This window comes from Mauremys mutica, chromosome 2 (genome assembly GCF_020497125.1).
Source record: "Mauremys mutica isolate MM-2020 ecotype Southern chromosome 2, ASM2049712v1, whole genome shotgun sequence".
Taxonomy (NCBI): Eukaryota; Metazoa; Chordata; order Testudines; family Geoemydidae; genus Mauremys; species Mauremys mutica.
The window spans coordinates 195,936,825-195,952,355 of NC_059073.1; the positions used below are offsets into that span (position 1 = coordinate 195,936,825).

Genomic DNA, 15,531 nt, shown 5'->3' on the forward strand with positions numbered 1-15,531 from the left:
CAGTGTATTCAACATATCAGTATATATATTATATTCAATATATATATTAATATTAGAAATGGAAAAAGTACAGAGAAGATAAAAATGATTAGAGGTATGGATCAACTTCCATATGAGGAGAGATTAAAAAGAGAGGAACTGTTCATCTTAGAAAAGAGATGACTAAGGAGGGTATGATGGAGGTCTATAAAATCATGAATAGTGTGGAGAAAATGAATAAGAAGTACTATTTACCCTTCACATAACACAAGAACCAGGGGTCATCAAATGAAATTAATAATCAGCAGGTTTAAAATGAAAAAGGAAGGGCTTCTTCACACAATACACAATCAACCAGTGGCATTCACTGCCGGAGCTGTTGTGAAGGCCAAAAATATAACTGAGTTAAAAAAGGAATTAGATAAGTTAATGGAGGCTAGGTCTATCAATGGCTATTCGGTAAGGTGGTCAGGGATGCAATGCCATGCTCCAAGTATCCTTACATTTCTGACAGATGCTGGGACAGGTCAACAGGGGATGGCCTACTTGATAAAATCGCTCTTTCTGTTCATTCCCTCGGAAACATCTGGAATCAACCATTGTCGGAAGACAGGATACTGGGCTAGATGGACCATTGGTCTTTCCCAGTATGGCCATTCTTATATTCACTTATAAAATGCTTTATATATTTGCAAAGTGGTGCATAAGCATTAACTAAAACAGTCTCACAACATTAATGTGCAGATAATAGCATATTAATGTTGTTACAGAGGGCAAGATGAGACCAGGGTTAACTGATTTTCCCAATAGCAAGTCAGCAGGCAGAGCCAGGAGTTTAGGACAACCTAACTCTGTCCTGTGGTGAACAAGGAGAGGATATTGATCCACAAGAAAATGAAACAGCATAATCTCAGTCATGGTAAGGACATAAATGGAGCAGGACAGAAGGAAGAGGAGAAGGGGAATTTTGTAATTACACAACCTCATAGTTCCTTTTGCAGAGAGCTTACCTCTGAAGAGAACTCTATTAAATTTTAAAAAGGCCCTATTAATATAGATGACTAAAACTGAGCACTTGTATAACAGAGCTGTTCTAAAAAGAAAAAAAACATTTTAAGGAATGTAAGTGAAGTTTGTTTTCCATTTAATAGTTTACATGGACCAATTTTCCAATGTTTCATATAATTTGAAAAAAATATATAATAAAATATCAAAAATATTTTGTTGAAATTGTATCAAAATTACTCTAAAATGTTTATGAAGTGTAGTTGTAGCCATGTCAGTCTCAGGATATTAGAGACAAGCAGGTGAGGTAATATCTTTTATTGGACCAATTGTCTCTCTCACCAACAGAAGATGGCCCAATAAAAAATATTACCTCACCCACCTTCTCTCTCTCTAAAATGTTTAGTTTACTGAAAACTATTTTCTTACATATTTTGACACAATTTGACTAAGATATTAATAAAAGTGTAATGAAAAATATCAATAATTACTTTTTTTTTGCAAATGTTTTGTTTACAAGTCATTTTCAACTAAATTATTTTTTGTACAAAAAATTGCAAACAGCTGTAAGATATAGCACTGTTCATCCATATATCTCAAAATGTTATGCAATGGCAGGTAAGCATTTTTCTCACATTTATAGATAAGAAAACTGAGGCACAATAAGGTTAAGGTCAAAGACAGTCAGTAGCAGATATGTGACTAGAACCTCGGTCTCCTATTGATGCTCTATTTACTGAACCACAATGCCTTCTTTTAATAATGTTTTTAAGCTAATCCTATAAAGACCTGTGCAAATATGTATATTAGAAATGAAATGAACATATTTGGACTTTTCATTATGTTCATGAAAAGGAAAAGGAAATTTACTGTAAATGAAAGAGAAATTATTTTTAATATACATGCAGCCATACTTTCTGGATCTGTAAACCTCTGAGATATCATAAACTAAGCCAAATCTGACCTGCTTACCAAGAAGGAAGATCTTCAAAGAAAGCTCAGGATTCTACTAGAAGTAATGTAAGTGGGCACTTCTTTAGGAATGCAATAATGCATATATGGCTTTAAAATCAGCCTTTAGAAGTAACAGGATAATGACTGCCTCACTTCCCCCCCTAGAGAGGTGGATAATGGCTCTTTCACGTAATAGGCAGAGAATACTTCTGGAGGGAATGAATAATGAGAAGTAACTGTACTCCCACACAAATTTGTGAATGTGCGGTTACAATTATAATATTAAAAGTCAAATTCATCATTCTTTCTTAAGGAAGAATGCTAAGAGTCAGTTGGTCTTAAGACTGTTGTTCTGCTTTCCATTGCAGAGCTCTGATATGCACGTTATAGCAAATGCTATTATGGTTTCTGGGAAACAGCAAGGTAAAATCTGGCATGATCCATTTGGAGATATCTGATTGAGCTTGGGAAGCAAGGAGGAGACAGTGAACTGGGGAATTTAGCAAAGACCAGTAGGGTTAAAGAAATTTCATGAGAGAAGCAACTACAAGAGCAAAGTGTGATTCAGATAAAAACAGGACAACTAATATGTTGGTCATGGGAGCTACTGGGAAACTCAGAGTTGTTTGAGAGGGTTAGGAAAAAGCATAGTAAAAGGAGCGCAGGATAGATGTGGAATTTTATAATTTAACATCCAGGATGACTTCTAGACCAAAGCTAAACCTAAATATAAGGGCCAAAACCAGGGCCGGCTCCAGACCCCAGCGCGCCAAGCGCGCGCTTGGGGCGGCGTGCCGCGGGAGGGCGGCAAGCGGCTCCGGTGGACCTCCCGCAGACATGCCTGCGGAGGGTCCGCTGGTCCCGCCACTTCGGTGAAGCATCCGCAGGCGTGCCTGCGGGAGGTCCACCGGAGCCGCGGGACCAGCGGACCCTCCGCAGGCATGTCTGCAGGAGGTCCACCGGAGCCGCGGGACCGGCGACCGCCAGAGCGCCCCCCGCGGCGTGCCGCCCTGCTTGGGGCGGCGCAATTCCTAGAGCCTCCCCTGGCCAAAACACCTTTTTGCTTTTCCGTTTGAAACCTTTTACTTAGGAGTTTATAGGTTACTGTCCTAGACACTTCAAATCTACAGCCCAATGGCTAAGAGGAGGTAATTTTTTTAATGCCAAAAAGTTTTCTTTAAAACGTAAACCATTGGCTTCCATTTACAGTGGGTGTGAATATGTGAAAGTATTAGCTTAGCTACCACCCACTGGAAAACCCATTGCAATGGAGTGGATGAAAACCAGGCTGGTCATTTTGCCAAAATCCATGGCAGTGGAAATTCTCCTTTTTTGGTTCACTCTAGGAAGAAGATGGGTGCGCATCTAGCATTCCAGATCTGCTAACACCCAAAGATTAGGGGTGTTTAGATCTAGCATCTGAGTTTGGACCCATATCTAATAATTATACCATATAATAATTTGTGTTCCATTTTTATTGAACTAGTCTACCCGTAAGTCCTTTTTAATATCTGTAATACAATCATTTTATGCTTAGAATGATAAAATCAGCCTCCTCAGCTGTTAAAATTATGTAAAAATAGGTTTTGTTGAATTCTTGGAGCCACCATATAATGATTGTTTACACCCAGGCATGAAACAATCATTATTCTAGTACAGCAGTAACTCTGCTTTATACTTTTCATATGCCTGCAATCACCACATTCTGCCTGCACAGGCAACATGAATGAAACTGGCATGCAGCACCACCTGATCTGGTTCTGTTCACTGCTTCTTTGCTTTCAGCTCTCATGCTCTGCTTATGTGCTTCTGATTTCTACAGCTCTGTAAAATGACAGACACACATTCATTCAGAACGCTGGCTGAAAGGAGGAAGGCTACAATTCTCCCTGCGGATTAAAGAAAGAACAGAACCAGCGTACACTCCCCTCTCTGCTTCATATATAGACATACATGGCTCCTAAAATGTTCTCCAACCGCACGTGATCAATTTACAGTGTGTGTTATAAACTGCTGACAATGATGGATGAAGTGATATAACGGTATCATTGTACTATAGTCTACTAGGATAGCTGTATATTATTGTACTGTAAATCACTTTCTTTGCGAGAAACTGAAATTGCTGGAATTTTCATTCTCAGAGAAGGAATAGCTCCTGCTCTCCTGTTTCTCCCCATCCCTGACTGATGGGACTGGAAAGAGCATCCCACTCAACCTCCTTCAGCTGACTACATGGAAATGGGGAAACTTCTTTCTCTCTTTCACTCATGACCCCATTAACAGAAAGAAACTGAATGGGCACCAGGAACTCAGATCATATCTGAACTTCTTGGATGTGCTTGCTAGTAGAGCTGTCATTATCTGCTCATAATGAAAGTTCCCCCCATGGGGCGGCGGGGGAGAGAAAGGGACATACCAGAAATGTACATTTCAAAGATCTATGCCAGCCTCTCTCAAACTGGGGTCCACGGGCCCTGCTGATCAATTCCTCCCCATCCCTCCCAGCACCTCCTGCTCGCAGGGAACAGCTGTTCAGCGGCATGCAGGAGGCACTGGGAGTGAGGCAGAGGAGCGGGGACAGGGCGTGCTTGAGGGAGGGGGCAGAAAGAGGTGGGGAAGAGGAGGGGCAGAGGTGGAGCGGGGGCAGGAAGAGGTAGGACAGGGCCTGGAGCTGATTGGGCAGTTTGGGGGTCTGCAAAAATTTTTAAATCAAAATGGGGGTCCTTGGGTTACTAAAGTTTGAGAACTGCTGATCAATGCAATAAAAACCATCTTTTTTGTTGGTTTTGTTCTAAACAAACATATTATTAAGATGGAATTAAGGTTGTATGAATTTATCACTTTATGCAGATGGTGACAGTAATAAGTACTTGTATTACAGTATTACCAAGGTCAATGCCCCTTTGTGCTAGACACTTTATATACACATACTAAAAGACAGTCCTTTCTCCAAAGAGTTCACCATTTCAGTAGGCAAGACAGAAATAAGGTATTATTATCCCCATTTTAACTGAAACACACACACAAAGAAGTGACTTGCTTTAGGTCACAGAGGGAATCTGTAGCAGTCAGGAATTGAACCTAAATTTCCTGAGACCCAGTTCAATGCCTTCACCACAAGATTATCCTTCTTCACGTCACACAGACTGTTAGACACTAGCTCTGAGAACCAGCATTTACACCCTAATGGTAGCTGGCCCTCTATCTTGTGTATTTTTTGACTCATTCAGGCAAGTTGCCCAGTTATTTTGATCAAATGTTTTTAATTATTTTTCATTAAGACACTGAAAAAGGCCTTTAGGCATGGGTGCCAAAATAATTAAAATATATTTATTTTTAAGATGAAAATAAACAGGCAACAAAAAGTATCACACCTCCAGACACAGTCTCTCTTCTATTTTACTAGTTTTATCCATTGGAGCCCTGTTTTGCTGGGTGTCTGTTGGAGGATTTTGAGAAATCTTTTATGATTAATTTACCATTGCCAGTCACTGGAATATCCACAATCCTGTTGTCACAGCATCTCTCTTACACCAAGCGGAAGGGCTACAGGGTTGTGTCTTGTGGGATCATGCACAATCCCCATTGCTAGGACTGTCTGTTGAAATGAATCTCTTATGGGGATATAATTTAGTGTGTTTGCTGAGATGAAACTGCATTAGAAAGAGAGTAGAGCATATAAAAATAGAATAAAGAAAACAAAGAGGAGTTTTGATCTGAAAAGAAGACTGAGCTGGCCTCATTCAGCTGACTAGTGTATTGGTCCACAGTAGAATAATAAATAATAATAATAAAAAATACCTAACTCTTATATAGCACTTTCCATCCATAGATCTCGAAGTACTTTACAAAGAGAGTGCTTTGAGAGCACAATAGGCAGCAGTAGTGTTCAGATTCAATATCAGAGGCATGAGGAGACATTTAATAATGCAGAGCATATGTAGATAATGTGTTTTCAAACTGCTGTCACTTGTAGACTGGTATCCCCTCAGACTGAGAGGAACTAATGAAATCCTGATAGGGAAATAACATTTCCCGCAGAGAAGGATCTTGCCAAAACTGCATTTTGAGGCAGATACCACTGCAAGAATTCACTTTTTTGTATTAACAGCAATAATACATTAGGACAGCTAATACAATATAATTCAATACAATATATTAATGTATTTTGGCTAGCTCTTTAAAAAATCGTACCTAGATATCATAGTGGTTTGTACTTCACAGGTGAGACAGATTAGAATTACATATAAGAAGCATAGTGGAGACACAAAGTGGGTGAGGTAATATCTTTTATTGACAAACTTCTATTGGTGAAAGAAACAAGCTTTTGAGCTTTCACCAGAAGTTTCAACAGAAGTTGGTCCAGTAAAAGATATTATCTCAGCCACCTGTGTCAGACCAACACAGCTCCAACACTGCAAGCACATAAGCAGCATCACATACAATATTTATAACTAATGGTATCTTGTATAGTACCTGATCCATATTTTTGGTTTTTTTCTTCCGTTATATATAACATTGCCTACTGTTTTTGTAATCCTGATAGTGAATAAAGGCCTGATTCTCTACTGCCAGGCAGCTTGCGTATCCTTTTACACCTGAGCAAAGTAAGAGCAAAATATGTGCAAAACACTACCCAATCAGAATTCTCCATTCACATGTACTGGTGACAGCATTTTACACCTGCTTTTCATTCACTTTGCATCATCCTGAAGGTGAAAGGCAGGATAGAATCAAGCCCTAAGTGTTGTCATCCCCATGATGTAAAAGATGTAGTTAAAACTGAGATGCTGCACTGGGTTTTCCTGATTTTCTACCTTACCGTTAATGATATTTTACAACGGGACTGGGAGACTTAGTTTGCTTTAATTGGACACTAATATTTTTGAAGGGAAAAATTCACTGCCATGGACAAGTATCTGATCAAAACCATGGGCAAATTCCTGGCTCCAGTCAAGTCAATGGGAGCTTGACATTTATGTTAGTAGAGACAGGAAAAACACAAGAAATACACAATTGGAGGTTTTCTCTTTTCCTTTTCTGGGAATCATACTACAGTGATTATATGTAAAATCCCTTGATGGAGGAAGCCACACAAGTTTTCTAAGCTGTGGTCAGAGATGAATGTATTGTCATGTTATATTTAGAAAATGATAAGGCAATCCTCCAAAAAATAAACAGAAGGAAGAAGGAAAACATGAGTTCCTTGGCAAGTCTTTGAGCAGAGCCAAAGAACAAATAGTTTAGAGGAGAAGAAAAATTATTGGCATCTCCCCTATTTACAGATAAATCACTGCTATACTGTGTGTACAAACTATTCCTGGTATATGCAAACAGTGCAATAGGATTCTTTGTTAATGCCTGTATTAAGATTGCCTGCTTTTGTCTTCTCTCTCTTTCTCTACACACACACACACACACACACACACACACACACACACACACACCTCTCTGACATATGAAATGCTATATAGTATACTCCCATTTATCCAAAGCTCCACATTATCCAAAGCCCTTCCTTGTCTCCCAGCACGAGATACGATGGAGTGGAACCCCGCTGCTATGACTAAGGTGGAGAAAGATGAGTCCCTGGCTGCGGGGAAGACCACCCTGGTGCTGACTAGCTCCTGTGGCCACACAGGGAGCCCTCCGCAGCCCCACTATCACTGGAGTGAGTGAGCAAGGCCCTGACAAGGGAGCTGAAGATGGCTTCCTGCAAAGCTGCAAGGCCAGTGACACACGATCTTCAAGCACAAGGTGCAGGGAAGGCTGTGGCTCTGGTGGGGACCCTGGTGGGGCTGAGCAGAGTCTTGCCAGTGGTCGGTGCTCTGCCCCTCCAGAGCCACTGCACTTTACACCTTCAGAGACAGTGTGGCAGCAGTCCTGAGGCCGTGCAGGGAACCCTCTGCAGCCCCAGTGTCATGTCAGCAGGGCAGAGCAGTGACTCCTGGGCAAGACTGCAAGGGGAAGAGGAAGATGATGACAAATCCTTGGTTCTGGCAGAGGCCACTGTGCTACCTAATGGCTCCTGCTGTCTCAATAAACAGAACTCCTGATTAACAAAGTAAAATCCATATCCCCCATGCTATTTGGGGATCTACTGTGTTACATGCCAGACTTGAAAACATGAGATAGTGTTTCCCTGCCAATACGTAGGAGCCGGATTTTATAATTGTACTATGAGAATTAATGTATGATTTGATTTTATCCTGCCAGCCACCCTTTTTGAATAGCAGAAAGGAATGACAGACTAGAACAATCCTTATGACTGATTATGGTCACCCTTTTGTTTTAGGATAAGTTATAATATCTACTATGGTTTCCTATATGTATTACAAATTAGGCACTCTAGTTAAAGATACATTTCTTTGTTTTAAGGTTTTAGTAAGAGACAGGATCTTGTATTGTGTCCATGTTAAGGAGATTATAGGAATGTTGAGGGCCTCAAGCCCCAATGTGAATTGTTTTAGTTACAAGATTTAGCAAGGCTAGATTTACAATGTATTCTGCTGAATATAAAATACTGCTGTCTGTATACCTTTGAAGGTTTCTGTAAGAGATTGTTTGTGCAGGGCTGCCCAGAGGATTCAGAGGGCCTGGGGTCTTCGGCGGCAGGGGGGCCCCGTTTCGGCAGTAATTCAGTGGCGGGGGGGTCCTTCCACTCCGGGACCCGCTTCCGAAGTGCCCCAAAGACCTGCGGCGGGGGCCCACCACCGCCAAATTACCGCCGAAGTGGGACCTGCCGCCGAAGTGCCGGGTCCTTCTACCCCAGAGCGGAAGGACCCCCCCGCCGCCGAATTGCTGACGATGACCCAGAGCGGAAGAAGCTCCGGGGACCCGGGCCCTGCGAGAGTTTTCCGGGGCCCCCGGAGTGAGTGAAGGATCCCGCTCCAGGGGCCCCGAAAAACTCTTGTGGGGGCCCCTGCAGGGCCTGGGGCAAATTGCCCCACTTGCCCCCCCCCCGCCCTCCTCTGGGTGGCCCTGTGTTTGTGAATGAGGAATGCATGCATCAGGAAAAGATAAGGTGTGAAAGCCATCACAAATGTCCAGATGGTCAAGAAAAAGTGATAGATTTGGAAAGACCAGGAGACAATCAGAAAACATTCACTGTATCCGATGCTAAACATGTTAGCAGCATTGACAACCTCAGAGGTGAGGCAGGCACCCCTGAAGGTGAGACAACAAATAGGAGATAACGATGGGAAGCCGGATAATAACCATCAAATGATAACAGCAGAAAACCCCAAGATTAACACCACTTAAGGACTAATGATTACAGGATGACATTGCAAAATGCATAGACTGAAATGGGAATTTACAACTATAAAGCTGGGGTGTTTTGCCATGGAACTCTGGGTTCAGTCCTGAAAAGCCTCGGAGCACTGGATCCTGACCGACAGAGCCCAGCTCCACACTTGTGCTCAGTCTACCTGGCCATTAGATTGACTCGAGCTACAACAGACTGGTAACTATAAACAACAACTGGCAGGTAGGTAGGTAGGGGTGTGTGAAACTGACCTGCAATTTAATATTCCTAACTAGTTTTTTTTTCAGTTCCTATAAAGCATGCCATCGTTTTTCTTTATCTGAAACCAAGGGCGAAATTCAGTGTAAGAAAATGCACTGATTTCCATTAGATTTATGCATGCATATTGAAAGGCAAAATTTCATCTTGTGGAGTTGGCCTGATAGGCTCATAAAAAAGTCAAAGTTAACAATTCACTCGTTGTAAACCATGAACATCAGAAGGCTTTTATGAACTTCTATAATTAATTCATGCCCACAAGCAAGTCTTACATCTAGGTGCTAAAACCTGCCCAGGGGTGCATGCATACAACCCCCTTCTGATGCACATGTGAGCACTGTGCATGTGTCTCAGGGCAGAATGCCGCCACAATCCGGCCACTTGCCCCAGCCAGAAATGATGCAGGATCCTTTGCATTAAAAGCACAAGAAGGCCCAGCATATTTACTTCTTTGCAAATTCTCCTCGCTATGCTAAATTAAACAGAATAATAACAGAGACAAATCATACATTAGAAATAGTTCAAAAACGGCCAGGAGGAGGGAATAGAAAAACGAGCGGTGCAGTATCAATTCACTAACACTAAATTACAACAGAATACTTATGGAAATCCACACGCATGCCAAATGAATTACTTATCAGCAGCACCATAAGAAAATATACCACAATGAATTCATGAGTCTGAGGCACTTAAAATAAAGGATAACATTTTAAATGTTCAGCCATTAGTTTTGTTTGATACTTGTTTTAATTGCATCTATCATAATGAATTAATTTCACCATGATGCAGATATATTATGTGCTTGCATTTATAATCCAGTCTTAGTTAAGTGCCAGTAAATGGATACTTAAAATCAAATGTTATCAGAAACAATTACCGTACCCATTATGTCTTTGAAATGGCAAGTTGGGGGCTTTCTAAAATGTACTCTCTTTCTATGCCATTTTACTGATATGGTAGAAAACTTGCTGCAACAACTAATATTTTTGCTTGCATCAGGGATAATTTTGCTATAGCTTGTTAAAATCGAATGTTTATATACCAGTGTGGTACTGTATCAGAAAGTTATAGAGTGAAAAGATAACCTAGTGACAGGCATTAATATTAATAAAGATATATGGCTGTCTTGGCACAGCCATCTTATTGTGCAGCTTCTTTTCCCACTATTTGCTAGGTGGCGGGTTGCACACAATATTCCAGCTTGATCTAACACTGAGGTTAACTGAAGAAATCAATGGGCCAGATCTTGCAGCCATTATTCATGTAAAGGTCTCACTGATTTCAATAGGAGTTATGCCTGAGTCAGGGCTGCAGGATATTGCCTCAAGTAATTTACTTATTGCTTATATTGAGCAATCCTTCAATCAAAGCCATCTTGTTCAATGATTAGCCTCCCTTTTCAGAAACGCAGAATTGACAGAAATCTCTCTCATTACAAAAACTGATTTAAGTAGCAAGCAACCCATAGGCTAAATCTCCTAGGTCAAAAATTACAATGATATATTTATCTACCTTTCTGTAACCTTTCACGAGCAGCCACAAGAAAAATTAAATAAGTTAACTGCCTGAACAGGTTACCGCAACATCGCACCTGTTGAATTGTTCAGTTAATGTGGAACTCCAGCAGAGATTGTAATTAATTGACATTTCACTCTCAGCCTACCTGGGGTGTTCAGCAGCCTGGACATCTTGCAGGAGTAGGAGATGTACTGCTCACAGTATTCAGCACTACTGGTGATGGCAGAGATCTGATCCATGGTGGCACTGTAATTGAGCTGTAATACAGAGTATTTTTCCGGGCCGTTGCCTACCACTGAAGTCTGCATCTGCAGATCATGATACACAGTTGACCATACTTTATCCTCTGGAAGAAAAAAGTAAAGTAAAGAAAAAATTAATGGATGAAAGAAATTGGAAGTGAGTTAAAATAATTATAGTTTTTGACAAATAATATTGAAATTGTAGACAGTGTCTCTGCAACAGGTGTGTGTGAGTGTGTGCATGCACAAGAGGGGTGAGAACAAGTAGGGTTTGTGTATGGTATTCACAAGATATTATTTTACTTGAAATAGATCAGAAATATGAGACAACTTGACTGCACTGAATGCAGGAAGACTTGATTGGTTTCCTTGTTCCTGTTTGTCGCTGTGCTAGGTGCTCTGTAAGAGCACCACGCTTTACTTGTGCGTGGAGACTGCCTTGAGTGATGACAGTCATAGCAACCCCTCTGACAAATGAAGATTAGCTTTGATCAGAACTGGATTAAAAGAACATGAGGCCTGAGGCTACAGAGACCTAGGGATTCTTACTGCAAGGAAAACATCAAGTGTACACAGTATTACTGAATTCCAGGCTGCCTGCATGCACAAAACTAGTATTATTTTGTGACCCTGTGACACCAGAGATGCACTACAATATAATGTGATTACATATATCATAATGTTTGACACAACAAAGCAAAATATATTAGATACTACAGGAGTCAAGGGCTTCATATAGTTTGTTGGTCCTGGGCTATAGTGCCGATGACCCAAGATTGTCTCTGCTCTGGACTTGATGAAGTTTTCAGAGCAGGTGGCTATGACACAGATTTCAAGGGTAAGGAAGAATAAAAGTAGGATACATTTTGTTATCATCATGCCTTCAGCAGGGATGTGAAAAATGGCCAAGGGGAAAAAAAAGAAACTCGAATCTTTGGTCAGGAGAAACACAGCAAGATAGGTTGCATCTCAACAAGGTTATTAGCACACTTACATAAGGAACATAAATACAATAGCCTACCAACTGTCTATACATTTAACCACAACTAGTTAAGTGCATACCAAGTCACTAGAGATAGTATTTCTGCAACATCTGCCTTGGTAAGTGCTATAAGAAATCATAGTGGGGAGATAAGCTTAATAGTGAAACAACATGCTTCCTATGTCAGCAGGTTTAAAGTAGCAGTCAAGGGCTCCTTATTGCAGGAGTTTAGTTTAGAAAGGAGATTAAGAAAGGAAATATTAGATTTACATAAAATAATGAGTGGCATAGAAAAGGTATAATGTGCTCCTATTTACCATCTCTCAGTAGGACATTCAATGAAGCTGAAAGGTAACAAATCTAAAAGTCCTCAACAAAAATAAGTTTGCACAAAGCTCTCTGAATAAAAATCACTGAGGTTCAAACATCTCCATTAGTGACTGTTTTACTATTCAACTGCTATGCTGTGACTTGGATAAGATGAATTGGTTGTTTCAGTCAAGCCCCAATTGGACAGGTACCAACATTAGAAAACACTTTCACCGTTGACATTTATTAGTAGACTTGTCAATCTAAGCACAGCGGCCAAGGACTAAAATAGGCCAGGAGATTAAACTATTGTTCCTAGAGATGGTTCCTCTAGGTCAGGGTTGAGGAGAAAAGAAAGGCAAAAATATTCTATTCTATTTGGGTATTTATACAGCATTAATCACTACAGCATGAAATGTTTTCCAGAAGTGCATTAAGAGATGTAACTTGTCATGCATAGTTCTGTTTTTCTCGTCAAGGAGAAAATTGACCTTGTGTTATTTTTTTTCTATTTATTTTCTCTCTGCTGTGCTATGCACTATTATTATTGAAGGCCAAGTCAAAGAAATGTATCTTCCATTTGTACTGGAGAGTGCTGTGGTTTGAGGCAGCTGTTAGATCCTGTAAGAGTTCACGCCTGACTCTTGGACTGGTCTCCAGGGGAGCTCTGTGTCCTGGGCAGACCATGTAGACAAATGTTCTATTATGCCTAAGCAGCAGAATTGTTGACCACAGATGGTCCTCGTCTCATAGATCCAAGTAAAAGTTTGCACTGCTGCTGCCTATGCTGAACCTGTTTTCTGCATAATTATAGGACTTTAGTCTTCCGGGAAGTAATCTGCCATTTTCCATGAGTACTATATTCACTTAACAGATGTGCTATCCAGTAAACAGAATACATTAAATATAGGAGTCTATGCAAATATGCTTATGACTCATCTGTGCAAATTTCCATCCCCTCCCACAAGCGCCACCCCTGCAGCTCCCATTGGCCGGGAACTGCAGCCAATGGGAGCTGCAGGGGTTGTGCCTGCAGATGGGGCAGCGTGCAGAGCCGCCAGGCCATGCCTCTGCATAGGAGCCAGAGAAGGGACATACCATTTCTTCTGGGAACTGTTGAGGTAAGCGCCACCAGAGCCTGCACCCCTGAGCCTCTCCCCACGCCCCAACCTCCTGCACCAACCCTGATCCCCCTCCCATCCTCTGAAATCCTTAATCCCAGCTCAGAGCACCCTCCTTCACCCCAAACCCCCCATCCTTAGTCCCACCCCAGAGCCTGCACCTTGAGCCAGAGCCTTCACCCCCACCCCCACACCAGCCCGAAGCTCCCATCCCGCACCCTGAACTCCTCATGTCTGGCCCCACTCCGGAGCCTGCACCCCCAACCAGAGCCCTCACCCTCTCCCACACTCCAGCCCCAATTTTGTGAGCATTCATGGCCCGCCATACAATTTCTATTCACAGATGTGGCCCTCAGGCCAAGAAGTTTGCCCAACCCTGATTTACCACCATGTTATTTAAAGGATTACCTTAACTACCTGAAAATATTTTGAGCCATTAGGGCCTGTTTTAAAACCTCCTAAAGTCCATAGAAAGGTTCTTATTGATATCAATGGACTTTGGGTCAACTCCATAGTAACATAGTTATCAGTTACATATGCAATCACTATATTGTGTCAGGCTGTTTTGGATTATGTGGCATCATATGAAGCTATATATGTATGTAACTCATATGGTGTAACACACTCTAATCAAACGATCAAGAACAAGGTTAGGTAAAGCAGATGGATCCTCCACAGGGAGCACAAGTAGCTAGCCAAATGAGATGAAGTTCTGCAGGTGGTGTAAGATGATGCTTATCTTATTCATATCTATAGTGTATATCACATACAATACAATACTACTCTTGCCCCAGAAAATATTGGAACCAATATCTGAATATTGTGCTAATTTACCTCCAGGCAGACATTTTTCTTATACGAAGGAGACTTTTAGCTATTTCCTACTCAGAAATATAGATATTCCACAACAATTGTTTTATTGGAAGATAGGGTGGAAAATTATTTATATAAATAAAAATATACTGTATTTATATCAATATTAAAATAAGAAGTATTTCACATTCCTATTTTCCCTTTGTGCTAGACCACACAAGGGAATGTGCTATGCTGTATTCTCACTGACAGGAATGTCTGGTCTCTGGCACAAAGGGCTACATATCCATGGCCTTGCTAGAGTTCTATCTGAGATAGTATCAGAGGGGGAGCCATGTTAGTCTGGATCTGTAAATAGCAACAGTGAGTCCTGGGGCACCTTAAAGACTAAAGGATGTATTGGCGCATAAGCTTTCATGGGTGAATACCCACTTCGTCAGACGCATGTAATGGAAATTTCCAGAGGCAGATATAAATATGCAGGAGATAACGAGGTTAGTTCCATCAGGGATATCTGAGATAGTATATGCCCTACCAGCACACCAGCTGCACTGGTTCTGAGGGCCTCTCCCGAGGGACCTGGTCCAACTTCAGTTAAGCACAGGTTCTGGCTTGAAATGGTTTCTATTATATACAGGGTTTCCAGTTTGGTTCAATGGCTCTCAGCACCCCCACTGTACAAAATGTTCTAGCACCCTTGCAGTTAAGTCAATGGAAAGACTCTCAAATGACTTTAAAGGAAGGTGGGTTGGGCAATGAGTCCCTGAAGAGGGAGTTCTGCTCCCCCACTGGGTTCCAGTCAGTGTCAAATTGAAACCTCCCCCTAAAGGGACTTAGAGAAAGGACTAGCCTTGCAGGCCCCAAACAACCCAGCTGTGCAGTGTAACTTTCCATGTGGGCTGCGGAAGGAAGCAGCCAAGCTGACTGTGAAGAAACCAGTGATAAGAGTGAGACAGAGAAATGCTGATGTGATACATATCAAGTTCTTATCTGTTTGTATAGTTTAAAAATACTGCTTTATGTGGTAAAATAGATGCACAATTCTTTGTTAAAAGCATCTTAAAATCTAATCCATTATGCAGC

The 15,531-nt window shown here is 41.3% G+C and overlaps 1 protein-coding gene across 1 annotated transcript in view; it reads right to left on the reverse strand.

Annotated features, from left to right (window-relative positions):
* CNTNAP2 (contactin associated protein 2) overlaps window positions 1-15,531 on the reverse strand; it is a 1,334,251-nt gene that overhangs the window by 435,042 nt on the left and 883,678 nt on the right. The window contains exon 13 of the mRNA XM_045005260.1: window positions 11,127-11,327. Within this exon, the coding sequence (XP_044861195.1) occupies window positions 11,127-11,327 (201 nt within the window). The remainder of the gene's footprint in view (window positions 1-11,126; window positions 11,328-15,531) is intronic.